This window comes from Pithys albifrons, chromosome 10, assembly GCF_047495875.1.
Source record: "Pithys albifrons albifrons isolate INPA30051 chromosome 10, PitAlb_v1, whole genome shotgun sequence".
In the NCBI taxonomy this organism is placed as follows: Eukaryota; Metazoa; Chordata; class Aves; order Passeriformes; family Thamnophilidae; genus Pithys; species Pithys albifrons.
Window position 1 is genome coordinate 23,691,341 of NC_092467.1, and position 18,398 is coordinate 23,709,738.

Sequence of the window (18,398 nt, forward strand, 5' to 3'; positions counted from 1 at the left end):
CTGCCACGGCCGCCCTGGCCCCGCGCTCCCACACACGTGTGGCTGTGCAGATGGGCAGTTTACTGGCTCACAATGTTTGCCTGCAGCTGTGCCATTCAGCAATGATTTCCTGCTTGGGTTTTATACTCCATCCAAAACCGACAATCCTCTGTTTCCCTCAGAGGCTGGCTATGGCATTTATAAGATATATTACCTATAAAATACCCAAGTATTTGGCAGTCTTAAATAGTCTGATGCAGAAGACAACACAACACGGTAGGAAATGAAAGCAGTGGAAAGGGGGAAAGACAAAGTTTTGCCTGGTTTTTGATGGTTTAATCTTTCTTGGCCAAACTCCTGAAGCCTTCCTGCAATTCTCTGAAGTGCTAGCCACATTCCTTTGCCAAAGGTGGAGCAAATCTCCAGGTCATCCATAAGATGTGGCTCAGAAACACACCCTTCTTACTGGAAAAGGAAAAACAGGAAGGTTTGCCTCTGCTTGCTGTTTAAGCAATTTATATGCAACATTAAAGGAATTTGCCTTTGGAAAGTATTATTAAAAATATACAGTAAGGCCCTCTGTGAGAAAAATTTGAGAATTTTTTTGTAACAGATCTTGCAAATGTAGATACACGAAGTGATAGTGTGAGACTATCTGACTGTCAACAGTGGGGGAAACCAAACATCTGTCTGGGACTGGGAAAGGAATTTATATCAAAGGAGGCGCAGGACTGAAGACCCTTCATTAAGAGACAAAAAAATTAGCAGGAGTTTGGAAGAACCAACTGGCCTGTAACCTAGATACAAAAGATGACAAATCCAAAAGGTTTCTGGTCTAGTGTGCTAAAAATTCTTACAATCAAATCCTGAACTTCATGTACCTATATTAAGAAGAAATAAGCATAAGAGTGCATAGGCTGGAGAAAGCACCTTTTTTTATTCTATTCAGGTTTTAAAACTTAGATCCCTCATTTTCTAAAGCTTGTTGTTTTCTTTAGCACCAAGAAGTGGAAATAAAATACCCACTGAGATCAACATAAGGAAAAATATTCTATAACCAGGAGAAAGAAAGTAGAGGGGTAGGTGGAAGTAGAGGAGGGCACACAAAATTTTGGCAGAAATCCAGTTCTAAACCAACGTGGAGTAAGCATGCTCTGGACACCTCACTGCAAAGTCCAGATGGTAGAGAGCATAAACATGAACCTGCTTTTGAGAAACATTTGCCAAAATAAATATATTTTCATATAACCTAGCCCAAGTGACAAGCCCTTCTCCGTGATCTTTCATTCCCTAAATTCTGATTTTTGAAGCTCTGTTTTCACCTCAACAGAAAGTTGCAGGTTTTCCATTAAACCACCAAAGATGGTGAGTGCCATTAAATTATTATTATAAATGAAGGGATGGGCACATGCTAATCCCTGAAGCACCTTATGTGACTTCTGTCTCCTGAGAACAAGAGGAGATGACAGCAATTTTGAAAGGGGTTGATACTGATCACATTTTGTGCATAAAAAGCAGGATCTCTGGGATGGAATTGCCATTCACCCAGCAGGTACAAACAAGGGATGTTGGCAAGGGACGGTGCATAAGTGGGGGAAATGAAAACAACTGGGCAGTTGAAATTCATGGTGCAAGTGCAAGAAAAAGCTGAGAATTCAAGAGAAGATTTTTTTAAAAGCAGAAGAACCTCCTGAAAAAGTCTATATTAAATGTACTTAAGAGCTTGGAGTACACATCAGTCACTTGCAGTCAGCTATGCAGGCTGTTAGACTCAGACCCAGGCATTGTAAACCTAGAATATTCTAGCTTAATTTTATTTAAAACCTAAAACATTAAGGTACAAAAAATGGACACTAGGACAGACAACTGTAATTTTACCAAGGCTGTTATTACCAGAGAGACATAACTACACCTTTAGAATCCCTTTGCCCCAGGTCCCTGTGCACTACTTCGTATTCCCAGTGTTTCTCGGATTTTTGCACCTCAGCAAAGACAGAGATAAGGTTCATGCTAAATTAAAAAGTTTTACTTGTGAGGAACATGAGGTGAAAACGCCCTAGCTCTTTAAGTTTCATATTTAAACACAGCTATGCAGAGGTTTCCAGTGGCTTTTAACCAAAAATAAACTTACGACAGTATACGAAAGGGCAGAATTAAGTTTGTATCTATGTATATTATATTATATTGCATTATATTATGGCCCACAGAGGGCCAACTTTTACTTGTTGCTGAAATGCAACTACCTTTGGGATGAAGGGCAGCTTATTGAAACTCAGCAAGAAATCAAGAACAATGTAGCCAACTGAAACACAAGAAGAGTTTTTTGGAAAAAACCTAATACTGACAACTTTAAAAAAAATCTTTCACAACTATGCTTCAATGGGCTGTGATTTCTGTTCTTAGACATATGTACTGCTGGAGACTCTGTTGTCGTATGACACAGCAAATAATGGTTCTGACTAAAGCTGATAAAGAAAAAAATCTTGTAGAGTATTTTATAATAATAAAGTGTCCATTTAAGTCTAAGTTTAGGTGAGCTTGCACAAGTCTCAGAACCAGTAGGTGCTGTTTGGCTTGACCCACAGCAGGAATGGGAGCATCCACAGCCTTTACTTCCTGCAGTGAGTTCTCACCAGCTTTGTAGACCCTGAACACAAGTGTCAGTTCCATTTACCGGCTGTCATTCATTTTCATTTTCCATGTTTAATGTTAAACACCATAAAATAGTATTAATGAGTATTAGCATTTTAATATCCTCCCTGTTTTATTACTCTGTGATGAAGCATGAAATCTACCACTGCTGTCAGCACCCACCTGTGAAATCTGCTGTTACCCTCCACGGGTATTAGCAGGGGCCTCCCTTGCTCCCATCGTTAGCACTATCAGTTACACCTACAGGTGCACAGAGTGTTTGTGCTTCCCTATTACAAACAAGCAGATCATTAGCCTTTTTATATCTACTTTTGCCTTTATTTCTTTTTAACAGGTAAATGTTAGCTCTTGTACAGCCAGGCAAGCACACACTGGGTTGGGTTCTGATCTGAGCTCCATGGCCTTCAACAGAGATTCTTCAGATCACATCAAAAGGAGAACATGAGCCTGTATTTCAGACTAGTGCTCATAATTAATGTTAGAAATGTATACATAAATACAACTAAATAAATCCTAAGGCAACTTACAGTTTTGGCCAGAAAGAACTTGCATGTTTATGCAGAACAATAAAGAAGTAAGAAAAAGGGAGAGAGGGAAAAAAAAAGAGGGTGTGTTGCAAGAAAGAGAAAAGTTAATTCTGAACCCTGTAGGTACACAGTTCATGGTTCTCATCGCTTAAAGGATAAAGCCAAATAACATTTAAAAATTCCATGTAAGCTGGGAGCTCTCTTGTTGAATCTCAACGTTATTTTCTCCTGATCCTTTGATGGAGATTAAAAATTTCCATGTGAATACAAAGAAAGAAACAACAGTTACTCTGAGATTTCTTTTCGCCAAGCATTTAATGCTCCAAACTAGAGCAGCCAGCCACGATTCCCATCTCCTCCCCCCTCCTTAAAGAAAAAAAAAGTCAACTCACTTTGAAGAAAAGACAAAACAGGGTCAGGGCAAGGGGATTAGGGAAATGATATTTATATCATGGACCAAATTAAAATGTCAATGCAAGAGGCAGGCAAACAGCCCTTGCCACGTATATACACCAGGCATGTTTCCTCAAGGAAACAGGAAAGAGATTTGAAAAGAGTTAATGCAGTCCTGAGTTAATACCACCTGCCTCAGACTCAACACCACTTAAAAGACAGTGTTTGGGTCCATTTCCCACAACGCAGTTTTAACAAGCACAATGGAAAAAGCAATTACAGGCCTTTACCCCTTCTTCTCACTAATTCACTACTAAAAATGCTGGAATTTCTGAGACATGCTAAGAACATGGAGAAAGTACAGAAGGACTACATAAAAAAGAAAAAAAATCAAATGATAAATTTATGGGGTGTGCCACATCCCTGCAGAAGGCTAATTCTGCCCTTATATCTTGCAATAAACCTTCTGCTTTTGCTTGGTGTAGCCAAGACCAATTATAATAAAGGAAAACTCCAAAGTAACCAGGCAAGCCAAAAAACTACCAGGCAATTACTTGTGCCCAATTCAACAACCTGCAACACCCATCATAGCATCAAACATCTTTTATATCTTGCTATGTTCTGTTTGTCCTGCTCTACTTTCAAAATTTCTATCACAAAAAGAGTAAATATATTTCTCATACCTTCCCCAGTTTCATATTAATTAATTATTTGTCAGAGTGTCTATTTATTTTTGGAGCTAAAAGCCTACAGAGAAGACCAGGAAACTCTGAGAAATGTTCTACTAAAAGCTAATTCCACATGACTGCAGTTGTGCTTCATTTGTCTTTCCATACTATTTTCTAACTAAAACGTTCAAGTCTGACAGCAACATAGTCCCAACGCTCACAAGAGCGTGTGTGACTCATTCAAAAGCCATTACACAGCAAGGCAGTAAAACTGCACAGCTTTGCTTTGCAGGATCAAATTTATGAATGACTCCCCAAAACTGCAGAATCACCATGAAAACCCCTACATTCAGGATGATGGAGGAAAAGCAGAAGACATGCAAGTGACAGTCACAGACACTGTAACATGGGGAGAATCCAGATCAAAGTATGAAAGGGATGGTATGGATGGAAACCACATGAAAAGCTGTTCTCAAGTTCCACCAAGTCTGGATGCAGTTAAAGGAGCAGGGATCTAACTTCCACTTCTGCCAAAAAGCCCTTTGGGAAACAAGGCAGCTTTCTGAAAAATTGACCACAGAAATTAAAACTCCTCAATTACATACTCAAATCCTTTGAAAGTGTGCACACACTCAGCTCAGGTCATCTAAGTAACCTTAACTCTGCCCTCTTGCCAAACATCCAGGAACACCCCACAGCTCCCAACTAATACAGCTTTTGCATGGGAATGCCAGCAAGTTTAGACATTTTTAGAACTGCTCTCTGACCAAAAGTCTCTAAGCCTGTTGGAGGCCACCCAGGGTGTTTGGCAGGTTGTACACACTGCTGAGGAATGGATCTCATTCATTCCCAGACAGCATCCCATTCTTCTAAAACAAGCGCACCTGCAACAAACACGATTCCTTGCCAGAACTCATCTTTCCCCATTCTCTCCCACCTCCGCCTTTGCAGCCACCTGTGTCTGAGTTACCAACTTTTTAATAAGTGCCTTAGAAATCAGGCTCCTTTTCCGAAAAAAGAAACAGCAGCATTCTGATAATATGCCTAAACAAACACACGTAGATGATGCATTTGATAAAGTTGACACATATTCATTAAGCCATGAATTATGTTAACTTAAAGTGCATAATAATATATTTAGATAGACTTAAACACTTCAAACTTGTCTGTATAAAACGTGTCAGAAAACATACACATGGCTGCAGCTACACATGGGCAACCCCTTTCACCCCACTCCACTGAGACTGCATTAAAGACACTGTAGATGTCCAGACCACTTTGCTGTTTCTCCATGTGGATACTGTGGGGCTTTGCAATCAAGCAGACCTGTTCTTGGTTTGATCCAACTTTTAGCAGTCTGCAAGATAAACTGGAAGTTCTTGTGTGTAATTCAGGCCTGCTTCCACCTGTACAAGTAGCATTTCTACTCCCTTTTCCACAGCAATCATTCTACCTTAGTTAATTCCTATCCTCCCCATTGATTACTAATCCTTGCTCCACCCCTCCCTGTGGGCAACTCTTCTCTTCTTTTCACTGTGGCATTTGCAACATAATCTTCAGTCTGTGAGAAGACTAAACTTTTTTTTGTGTTCACTTCATCCTTTCTTGAAGAACTTTAAGTTTTTTGGCCGGTGAATCTCATCTTCTTCACAAGTCTGCTTTTATTCATAATGTTCTTTCCAGGTGGTACTAATCCATAAAAGTTTGGTATAAAATGGTGTGTGGGCTACAGTTCATCTCTGCATCTTTAGGGAAATGTCATTCCTTCTCCCCATTCAGGTATTGGACTTCTTCAAAACCAGTAACTTGACAGCACTCAGCATTTCCCATAGACAACTTAAAATATTATACTCCCTTTTTTATTTTTTCACTTTAAGTAAAGAAACTTGCAGGTGCTCTTCTTTCATTCAAGACTGTTCCAAGATCAGCCCTTACCTCACACTAGCTACTTATCACATTCAAAAAGGAACTCAGGATACCACTACTGATGGAATGATGGTTCACTGACTTAATGAAGATACTTGTTAGCTACTCTGTTCATGCATGTGTCCCCTATCATCACTAGTAGCATTTACTCTCCCTTCTATTATAACTTCTATATGAAAAGTAAAAGTTCTATATTAAAAGTTTACCATCATGATAATTCAATGTAATAATAAAGTCAGTAACACTGTTACAGACATCTTTATTATTGTTCACAATTCATTTGACTGGCTAAGGCACAATGAAATTTAACATTGAACCAACACCTAGAATACAAAAACTATGAGAGATATGGAATACTGGGAAAACAACTATTGTTTTCTCTCTTTACCAAAAATTCAACCTGTCACGAAAAAAGTGACTCAGCATTTCAGAGGGACATGTCAGTGACTGAGGTGGTATAGAAAAAGAGATATCTAGAAGCAAATCAGAGAAGGGAAGAAAGGAAAACATTATCTTGAAAATTGTACATTCAGATCATCTGAATAGAAAATACAGAGGAATTATATTTTCCAATCCAAGAGAAATTTTTGTGATATCATAGTATTGTATCCTCGCAGGGAGATGTCCAGCAAGGTAAGATAACTTCACCAAATGTATTATCTTACATGCAAGTAGTGCTGGGTGGAGTAAATGTACTGTACCAATAAAAGAATGCATAGGGTGATACTGTCCAAGTGGCAATCACTGAAGTGAAAAAAGGAGGAAAAAGGTGCTCAGTGATGAGTAGAAGACTTATCATTCCTCCTTAGTTCCAAATCCACATCTCCTAAGACAAGTCAACTTGACTGAAGGCCACCCAAGGAAATTGAAACTGCATTGAACAGTAAAAAAACAGTTAATTTTTAAATGTTTATTATCAGATAAGAACAAGCCCAGCTGAGGCCACCAAGAGGGTGAGGAGCACATGATGCAGGAGGGGGAGCTGGTTTTCTTTCAGTCCAGAGAAGGGAAGGCTGCAGGGGAATCTGATTACAGTTTTCCACTACTACAAGCGAAGTGATATAGAAGACAGCCCGATTTTTCCAAGAGTTGCACAGTAAAAGGGCAAAAGGCAACAGATGCAAGCTGCAACAAGGTAAATTCCAGTTGGGACATAAAGAAAACAACTTTTCAGTGAGTGGTACAGTCCTGGGACAAGGCCCAGTCTTCACCATCAGAGATTTTCAAAACTTAACTGCAAAAAAACCCCCTGAGCAACACAAAAGTTAGACTTATTGAGCAAGAGGTTGGACTAGAGACTGCTATACATCCCTCTCCAATCTACATATTTCCATGATTCTATAACTGAATGAACTTTTTCATGCCCTCCCTAAATTTGCTTCTTTAGGGAATCCAAAGTGTTGTTATATGATGCTGTAAATCTCAGAGAACAAAATTAACACATTTTTAACATTTACTTTAGAATTCAATTTTCATTAGGAGCAGCTTGCAGGCACAGAATACTGTGTTGTGACCAAGTGTGCTTCCACTGTCTCAGGCATGTGGCCACTGTGGCATATTGTGGTCTCACAGAACCGTTTGCAGTGATTCAGGAAGGTAATCAGCTCCAATTCAGCACATCCAAAGGTATGTCTGCTCCCAGGTAGGTCACTAACAGGAAAAGGAATTGTATTTCTTACAGAAGGCATTTGCTGAAAATCATAATGTGTTTAAAGCTAGTTTGGATTATTGGAGTTTCTTCCCTGGAGGTTTCAGGAGTGAGCTTGATTGGTACCAGGGAAAGATGATAACAGTAATGATACCCTGGAGGAGAACATCAACAAATTTCAAATCCTGGCATTTCTACTAGGGAGCAGGGAAAACTCCAACAGCTGGATATGTTTGACAAGGAAAGGAAATGGGAAAGATGAATTGCCATTTCACATTTTAATAGATTAAATGCACTAAGGAGGAACTTGGGTTTGGTTAGTTGTTTCCCCTCCCCTCCTCCTCTTTTTCTTTTCCTTGTTTAGAAAGCTATGATCTATTTGCCCTGTCTTCACACAGTATACTTCCTGTAGGAGCTATTTGTTTATTTATCCGTTTTAATCATAAGGAAAGTATTCATTACAAAATCTCTCTTTACAGCAAAGGAGAAACCTTCCAGCCACACGGCTGACACATGTTAACTCACAGGTATTCACAGAGCAGGTTCTGTTTTAAGCCATCTTTCAGGCAGCCACACAAAGACCACCAAAGCTGGGTGTTCAGCTCTGCCAGACCTCCCCCAGCCAGCAGCCCTTGCCAGGAAACACAGGTGACAGCCTGAATGATAAAAAGGCATTTAGAGGGAAAAAGAAAAAATGCACTGGTTTAGTCTGGGCAGCACCTTAATATAAACCTGCAGGGGCCTTTGTGTACAGCATAGCACACAGCCATCCAAGCAGGAGCTCCAGAGCCAGTCACTCACACCTCCAGTTTCCAAAGATCTCATACTGACCTGCCATTTATCATGGAGGAGAAGGGTAGCTCCACTGTAGCTCTTTTCAGGGCAACAGATCTCAGAACACAGTACTGAGACAGCAAACCTTCCTCTCCCCTCCTAGTGCTGGCCCAACAGAGGCTTTCTGGACACAGTGGAGGAGAGCCGAGCATGCTCTGGGATTGCAGCTGAAGCAGTTTGGAACGGCTGAGCGCTATGACCTCACACAATTTGCTCTTATTTATTTCAGCAGTTAAAAAAAAAAACCAAAAAAACCCCAGTGTTTAACTTTGTAAACAAATCATACTGACTTTGGCTATAAAGTTACTGCAAATTTTCTCAGTTCAGAGAAGAGTTTCTCTGCTGGCAAATTCTGGCAGGCAGCTCTCCAGCGCTGGAAGAACTGTGGAAGAGTTGATTTGTTTTCTTAGCTACAGCTCAGCCTCTCACAGGGTGCACCCCAAGAAAAGGGCTCCCCAGGGAAAGTGGATTTCCCAGGTGGCAAGCCAGATGTTGGCACTCAGCGTTCCCAGGACAGGGCAATGCTAATGCTTACTCAGACTTTTTGAAGTGACCACAGTGCTGCTGTTGATCATTCTTGCCTTTCCAGTACCACACATTATACTTTTGGCCACAGGCAAGCTGCCCACTTCCCAGGTGACTGTACCAGAGAAATAGTGGCTTTTTCTACATCCAACAATTCAGGACTAGATTCATAACAAACCCCATTACTAAACACGCTAAAATTTTACCTTGCTTTCAGGAGGAAGAGGGGTAGGAGAAAAAGAGGGAAGCACATCATAAAAGCATGTAAAATGTCCTAACGTGTAAGAGGAAGATGTGTGTTGTCAACTTAGTTTTAGATATACCAACACAGTCTTTTGAAAGGAACTCCTCAAAGTTCCTCTTATGTCAGAAAGCGCATGTGCCACTCTGATACGTAATAGAGAACTTGGAACATCTGAGCAAACACACAGTGGCATCTGCCTTCACTAAATTTGAAGTAACTAGAGTTCAGAGGTGGTACAGCTGGGATGCCTGTAGATACATTGCCTAGCATTTCCTATTTTAAGTTTCTGTCTTCATCTGTTTGTAAACTTTGCCAAAGTGTAACTGTTTTGACTGAAATTACCTATACCAGGTGTTTGCCTCCAGCTGATTACTTTTTTTATAGCTTCATCAAAAATGTCCCCGCTATTTCCAAGAATAAAATTATGGAAAAAATCTTTGTTTTGACCATGTTAAAAATATTTCATCTCCTCTGCTGAAAAGCTTTGGCTCTTCCATACTTGCAATTTGGCCCAGTGTTGTCATTTCATCAGGGCGTTACATTATAAACAGAAGAAGTGCCCATACTGCATCAACCTAAGCCTGAAAAAACACTGTCTGCACATGCCTGGAACAGACTTGCTTTGCAGCTAATTTTTTTTACTTCTAAAAGGTAGAAATCCTTCTATAATGTACCATTCTCTTTCTTTTCTGCAGGGTAACTGCTGTACTTATGCACTACTCCATAGAGAAACAGAGTATGCTTCAGGTCAAGGTTACAAATGCTGAGCTGGATATTCTTTGAAGTTTAGAGCGTCCCATCTCCTTTTGGCAGCTGACCTGAAAGGTGATAAATCTATGTTGATAACAGCTACTCCATCAGCAGGAGTCACAGTAGCCTCACTGCTTAATTCTAAAAGTGTCACATATATAAATATATATATACACACACTGAAGAGAGTATCAAGGTAACAGTTTGGGCACTCAAATTAAGAAAAGCTATAAGCATGTTGCTTATACCTTAAGACCTCGTATGTGCTCATTATGGTACAACTCTTAAAAACACACCTACTTTTCCTCTCTCCCCAGTCTCAATCTCTTCTTCTCCCAATGCAAAGATGGACTATGCCCTGAGGAAGAATCACGGTTGTGTAATGAGGCAGAAGAATGACTGCCTCATTTGTTAGAACATGTGTGTTAAATGTACAAGGCAGAGGGCCATGAGAGGAGAAAAGAACTACTAAGATTTAAGGCAAATGAATGATGCTTGAAGAATTGATTTTTAAATTTTTTTGGTAATTCCCTTCCGTCAGAGGATATTACAGATACTGCTGAATGCAGAATGTAAATCTAATTTCTGCAGGTGGCCACTGATTGTGTGCTTTTAATTTGATCGGTGTCACTGTGTAACAGTTATTGTCAATGGAAAAGAGTTTTTCAATATTATGAGCTCTCTGTACAACACAGAGGATTGAAAAATGGCATTCTTAAGACAAAGATGCTTAAAACTTCAGATCTTGTGTACCCTGGTTTCCCCCTTTCAGAAGAGGGAAAACCACTGCTTCACTAACAGGGATGCTGGAAAGAGAGTTAATGAAGTGTGTGCAGGGCATTACAGGATCAGTGATACTTCTTGAGGACCAAGAGTCCAAAAGCAATTTACCTTATCTTCAAAACAGGGTTTAAACAGTAAGGCCTTCACCTGAACTACAGAAGTTACATACGATATTGAACAGTATCTCCTTCAGCAAACACCTCAGGCAACAAATGAAACAGTCCTCACAGAGGGGAAGAAAACCCCTAAAACAACACAGAGAGTCATGTAACTGGAGACAGTACCATAATATGGGGCAAATACAAGAGCAAAAAGTTGCACAGGCAGTCTCAGCTGTGGCACTGCCAAGTGCTTAAATTTACAAAGTTTGTATTTTTAATCATGTTTTTTATTTGCCCAACCTGTAACTAAGGTTTGATTTGCATATTCCTGACAGGCTCTGCACGGATGAAATTTGAGAAAAGTAATTTTGGTGAGGCAACTTAGTCAGTAGGACCACATACTGCTTTGCTTTAGGCAGCCTTGATCTGGCTTTGGACTTTCTAGTCTACCTTGATGCGGTGGAATTCTTACACCTGTGATAACTGTCACCACTACCTGCACAATTGACTGTAGGCACAATGCTATCATGCATATATTATAAATGCATAGCATATTACATATGCTCTTAAGCATATTCAGAGGATATATATAGACACATATCTTCAAGACTTAAATTTTCAAAGCAAGTTTGAATTTTCAATCTTAAAACTTTACAGGGAAAGGGGTTGCTCTATAACTATCTCCTCTCCCTCCCATGCCCTTGCCCCTAAATGTGGTATCTTATTTCACCAGGCTAGATTTTAGAAACATTGTGGAAAAGCAGAACACAAACCACCATGCAATTTCACTTTGATCACATTTCTCCTGGTAGCAGCTTTGCTGGGATTGTTGGCAATCCAACTGTCAGCACACAGTAAAGAAACATCAGTGCATGTGCTTGTCAGTGCAACACGCCTGGCTCACACAGTACAGCCTAGATCCTGCCCTCTGCTACACATGAAATTCATGGGGGAAAGAGAATAAGGACTCTCTTCTTCCATCTGCCCTGAATGCAGCAGCGAGGCAGGATTCCAACCTAGCACTCAGGAGAGTGCCAAAAAGGGACTGGCTACTGTGCTGGCTGCCACCCCAAGGCCCCAGGGGTGTGAGGCCCGCCAGCTGTGGGGTGGAGCCGTGCCCCCAGCCAGCTACAGCCTCTGCTTCTGTCTCGCTGCTGGCTCAGCTCACGGAACGATCGCTTTAAGAAAAGCAATATTGTGCGGTTCATCGTGCGGTGCAGGTGTTCACCTCCAGCTCTCCCTGCCCCAAGCTGGCAGAGCAGCTCCTGCAGAACACACAGCCTGTGCTCGCCTGTCTTCACACGCCACGAGGTGCAGCACCGATGAGATCCTCAGGCCTTACTCTGAAAAAGGAAATGCTGAGGAAACGAAAGCTCTTACCTAAATACAAGGAGATCAGATTTTTAAATGACTTCCCTGCCATGCAGAGGTGTGATATAACTCCTCAGACTCTCTACCAAGACCAACCTCAGCAATTCTAACTTCACTGATGCAGAAAAGAACCTGGGGAAGAACCAAAGGTCTCTGCTGAAAAAAAACAGGGACAGGACAGTTACCACAAGCTGAAAATTCAGCTCAAACAAGAACTACTTTGCATTGAGGTCCCTGTTCAGACAGGATGAATACAGCTGGTAGCAGGGTATGGTCTGTGACTCTTGTAAATCTAGTGGGAACAGACCCAGAAGACATCAGTGTCAGGTGTCCATGGCAGATGCAGGGATGGACATGTCCATCCCAGGGCAGAGCACTGAGTGCTCGTACTGGCACCCCTGTGCAGAGGCTGCCAGTGCCCTGCAGCTGATCAACCCACCCTGTGATGCAGAAGTCTGGAAAGAACGGAAGGAACCAATTCCAGCTGCAGGAAATAAACTGCTACGGGCAAGAATTTCTTCAGCTGTTGCCCAAGCCACTTTAGAACTATAAGCATTTGACCTTGGTGGATTTGGACAGGGTAGGATCCTTGCACACTCAGTTTCACTAAGATCCAGTGCTGAACTGGTAGATGAGTAATAGATGTAGATTTAACTGCCAAAATGCATTTTTGACTCCTAGGAGAGGAAAGTGAAAACCATTTCATTCCTGAAAAAATACATTCCTCAGGTTTAAATAACATTAGGGGCATCATATTTTTATTTTTGTCTGGATATACATATTTCAGGAGGCTCTAATAAACAGAACATTTCCTCTGACTTTCATTCAAAGGCAGTGGCAAGATCTGCCTTTTAAAACTCAAGAATTTGTTTGATTTGCTATACTGCAACAAAATTTCAGGCAGGATAATCTACTATTCGAGCCTTTTAAAATAGTTCATACAAATGTATTAACGGACTACAAACTAAGTTCAAGGCTACCAAACGGTATTTTGATCTCTCTTAACATCCATCATCATAGAATCTCACTGCTGCCAAACAAATACTGATTATTCTCCAAACAATCCCACCCAGAAGAGGAAACAAGTGCACAGAAAAATTAAGGGCTCTGTCTAGTAGTACCACAAAGACAGACAGAGGTCAAGTTGTTGAGAAAAACCTTGGTATCACTTCACCTTAGAACTGAATATTCAGCCTTTTTCCAAAGCTGTCACACAACAAAGTTGTCCCAAATCCTAAAACAAGATTCATGTACTCAGACAAAACAAAGGTTTAGCCATTTTACATTCTCTTTTCCCTGTTTTCATAATAGTTGCTTGTGACTTTGGACTTTACACACAATCTATCTGACTGCAATTTACCCTTACAGGTGCAGCTATACACAACCTACACTGACCCAGGAAGAACTTGATGGAACACTTTGCAGCTTAAGTGGGACTGACTGAAGAAGAAACAGATCCCACGTAGATAACCACTTGAGTTTTCATATAATGCTTTGACCTAGAAGTAATACAATTTTCCTCTGCAAAAGCCAGCTGTAGCATCTGAATTTTTTTACTGCTGGGCAACACCTTTTCAGCTTTTGTATGTCAAAAAAACATTTGAAAAAATGTAAATGCTTCACTGAGCTACAAACAATGAAAAAAGGTGTTCTGCCTGCCATCAAATCCCGCTGTTAAAATATTAACACAATGTAAATATTGTAATATTGAGGAAGTACACTGTGTCAGTACTTCCTGGCACTGTACAAGAGCTTCACTGTTCACTTCAGTCCCTGCTGTTAGTTTTAAACACACAACTTAAACAAGGCATCTGAGCTTCTCCAGTCCTGGCGCGGAATTTCAGAGAGGCAAAATCTTACTGTAGGTTCTCTCTAGACTAAAAAGCAAAGTATTAAAAAGAATCCTTAAACACAAACAAGTCTGAAGATGTCAGTACTTCTGAGGCAAAAATAATCCACAGGGTCTTTAAAAAGTCTTGGCATATTGCTGCTAAATATGGAAAGATCTTTGGGTATGCACTGTCCTCCCCTTCCTCAGAGAAGAAAAACAAGCTGCGAATGCCCACCAATGCCAGAAGTCTGAAAGCCCAAGTTATTCCTCATGGCAAAAGTCCCATTCCCCAGATTTGCCAGTTAAGCACATTACTTGCAACTGACTCTCTCAAATGACTGAATAAGCAGCATTTGTGTAATAAAGAGAATGAAGCAGATACCTGCCATTAGTAAGCCAGATGTTGCTATCAGGTCTTAAGAAATGCTGCCTACCTGCTCTAATTATCTATTTGCCCCGGAAATGTCACAGAAAAGAAGCGCAGCCTTAAAAAATAGTGAAGACAGAGAATGACCTTGCTGTAGAAAACAAAGCAAAATAAAACAAAACAGAAACACAAACAAACAAACAAAAACTCCCAAGCAACCAAAAAGCCCAAACAATTGGTCATAGTTGCAAAAAGCCACTAGACTTGTCCTATGGGAATCTGGGGGAAACTGGAAGAGTTAAGATCAGGATTTCACTCTGCTGGCTTTGGTTAATACAAGGTAAAATCCTGACAAAATCAAAGATCTCACCAGCTTCAACCAGGAAAAAATACCTAATGTGTCAAATGCCTAATATTCAGAAATGTCTAATCCCAGCAAAACTAGATGACTGGCATTTTAAGAAATGAGCCCCACATATTGTATGACAAACGAAAAGTATAAACACTGTTTTGTGCTACCACAGGAAACAAAAGAATTCCAAACCATCACCAGCTTTCTGAAATATGCTGAATAAATGGTTTATTCCATGTTTAAAGTGTCTGCTGCTTCTAAAGCTTTAGCACCTTATATACATGTTTCTGTACACAAATGGGAACTAAAATAACTTGTACAATGTCCCCATGTACCACTTAAAGTATTGGATAAGCCTTATTCTTATGCATGGTAAGAAATTGTTTTGGGAGTTAGTACAGATTTTCCACTTAAATTTAGCTCACAGACCCTTATTCTGGAAGAGCTCCTTCAATCATGTATCCAGCTGCATCACCACATTTGTATATGGTCAAGACTAACATAAATCTCCCACCCTCAATGTTTTTTCACATGTCAGTTTATCTGCTAAGAAAAGGCACTATGAACACAACACTTAGCCCCTGTATCTTTCATCGTACTTAAAAGGGGAGAAAACTCTTGAGAACTCAGTGAGCATTCAGTATGTATAATAGGCATGAGAGGGCTATAAAAGTCTAGGAACAGGACATCATTCCAAAACTGAACTACTTACTGTGAGGGGGGTTGTTCATTTGTTTGTTTTTTAAGATAAACAAGGGGTTTTTTTGTCTGTTTCATGAAATATTACAGCTAAGATCCTTCTCCATTTCCATAAATGGATGTTTTTCTTACTCTCAGTGGGTGGTCTCAGAGTTTTGACAGAAGAATATCACAAGCTAAAAACATAGGATGCTACAGAGATAGCCCACCTGCAGTGGTGGTGGATGTGAAGGGGCAGAGAGAAGGTGATTGCAAAGGCCAAAACAGACTGCGGTGGGGGAAATCAAAGGTCAGAAATGTATTCACAGGCTTAACAATGGGGGAGTCCCGGTAAAATGAGCAGCCAAAAAGCACGGATAGATTAGAAAAAGAAGGGATGCAGAAAAGAGACAAAAATGTTAGTGTTCACTTATGCTGTTACTTTTTTTGAAAAAGATCCAAATAAGAAACTCAGACATGGTGCTTGGCACTCCTTTTAGTGTAGTTAAAGCACTTTTAGAACTGGTTTCTTTTATATTTCAATTTTATGCTAGCTAATTTAAGTAAAAAAATCTTCCTTTAAAAGTTCTGGTATAAACCATATGTCAGTGCAAACATCTGCTACTACCTTGTCTGTTGCTTGGTTTCTTACCTGTTTTCTACCAGAAAGTCTACCACGTATTTCTTCAGACAGTAGAGATGGGCATCCATCAGCCCCGTTCTGATGTGCATTCTGGGATGCCTGGAAAAGAATAAAAAAGGAAAATCATGGAGCTTTGCATGGCCATTTACAAGAGCTTGACTTTGCAATGAGGTCAGGGCATAGTGAAAAGTGTGCGAAGGTCTGTTCCTTTCCATCTACTGCTGGATTGACAGACGACAACAGTGCAGGCTGCCATTATTGGGCTGTGTCTATAAACTTACACCTGCTGGCCCTGGGCTGATTTGCTGTGAAAGAAAACACCTCCTCCAAGGAGTCATTACTCCTGCTACATCTTCTCATGTAAGTGGAAATTGCACATTACTGGGCAGGAAGCCAAAGTAATGGGCCCAGAGTGCTAAAAGTTACAGTGGGTAATGTCAGGGTACAATAATTCAAAGCTTCTGGCGAAGTGCCTGCCTTAATATGCAAGGCTGGGCATGTTCTGCTAGCAAACATAACAACACTACTGTATTTTCTCCAACACTTCCTGGAGGGGAATAAGGGAAGGAGATAGGGTCTGCTCACCTTTCCTACATTACACATTACAAATGACTGCCACAGCTCAATTACAAAGGATTTGCTTATCCAGCTCAGTAAGGTGGAAAAGATCAGTAAAACTCCCACTCACATCGTAAACCAAACAATGGCAAGCAGGGAAGTCTTTGCTTTCAGAGCAGTATCAGGTTAATATTTCAGAACCTCAGGAATCTCCAATAGCTTCAGTATTTTAAGAATGAAGTTTAAATCAGAAAGACTCACTGATTACTTCTATTGCTCCTTTTTATGCATTCTCTGTTCTTGGATATGGAAACCCTTTTTGGAACATCTCTCAAAGCAGCTAGATATTTTATGCCAGTATTATTTTCCATTCCACAAACCTGTGGCCTCATTTGAGAGCGTTCTGGCTGCCTGAACACTCACCACTAGTTCTCAGGACAGGAAAGCCACAAGAAGATTTAGCTTGCATATTAAAAAAGACAAAACACAGCAAGAGTCAAGGACTTCACTGAGCTGTTCAAGACACCTGTAACTGCATTCATGGTCAGAGGCCATTAAGGAGAGAAATTTCAAACCACATCTGAAATTATCTCTGTTTCCATTTTTCCTGCTTTGATGTCTGGATTTCATAATGAAGTCTGAATGAACACATCTTACCATTATATTTTATCCAACTTTGCTTGCTTATTCCAGAACACGCTGAAGTCAGATGTTTGTGATCATGATCACTTTTATTATTTAGTTAGCTCAGCAGAAGGATCACTCAGAAATTGGGCATATGTATGTAAATATATTCGGTATATATATTAAGTATATAAGTATCTATAAACCAATACTATCACACCAAATATTTAGCAATACCAAAGCTACCAAGAATATGAGGTGTTCTCCAAAGCAATTTTTCAGTGTATTTCTCAATGAATGCACTGAACTACCAAAGTATTTAAGTCTTAACATTTTATGACTTAGGTGGCATTTCTCAAGCATGCCATTCAATCCAAGAGAAGCGAATTTTTGACTGTAATGAAATTCTTTAAGTCCCATTTGCAAAGGAAAGGTCCTACAATAGTAGTACAACACTTTGCAGTGAAGTATGTGGTACTAAAAAAATGATACATGCACTTTCAGTAGATTACTTCATTAACAAAACATGAGCTCACCAAGCAATGCTCCAGTACTGATGTTATCGGCGGCCCAGATGTTGCTGTGGAAGTCAGCCCAAATAGCAATGTTCCTCATGCAAAGAGGATAGGGAATCTACTAGTTTTAATGAGGTCTTGCAGTTGGAAGTCAGCAGACTCCCTCCTGTTCTGCATCCTGAGAATAGTTTCCACATTTAGTGTATTTATGAGGGGGAGAAATTTCACATCTTCTCTGAGAAGAGTTCCCTTGTATTTATGTAATGAATATAATAATTTACTAGGAAAATGAACAAATCAATGGAACAAGGTAGTAAACAAGTAAAAATATAGAAATAGATGCAACATGGGAAGGAGAGGGGAAAAATGGGAGGAAACCCCCCCAATACTTAACTTGAGGATGACAAACAGGACAAAGTTTCTTTAGTG

At 40.2% G+C, this 18,398-nt stretch overlaps 1 protein-coding gene across 1 annotated transcript in view; it reads right to left on the minus strand.

Moving 5' to 3' along the window:
* EIF2B3 (eukaryotic translation initiation factor 2B subunit gamma) overlaps positions 1-18,398 on the minus strand; it is a 96,093-nt gene that overhangs the window by 33,628 nt on the left and 44,067 nt on the right. The window contains exon 5 of the mRNA XM_071564919.1: positions 16,282-16,371. Within this exon, the coding sequence (XP_071421020.1) occupies positions 16,282-16,371 (90 nt within the window). The remainder of the gene's footprint in view (positions 1-16,281; positions 16,372-18,398) is intronic.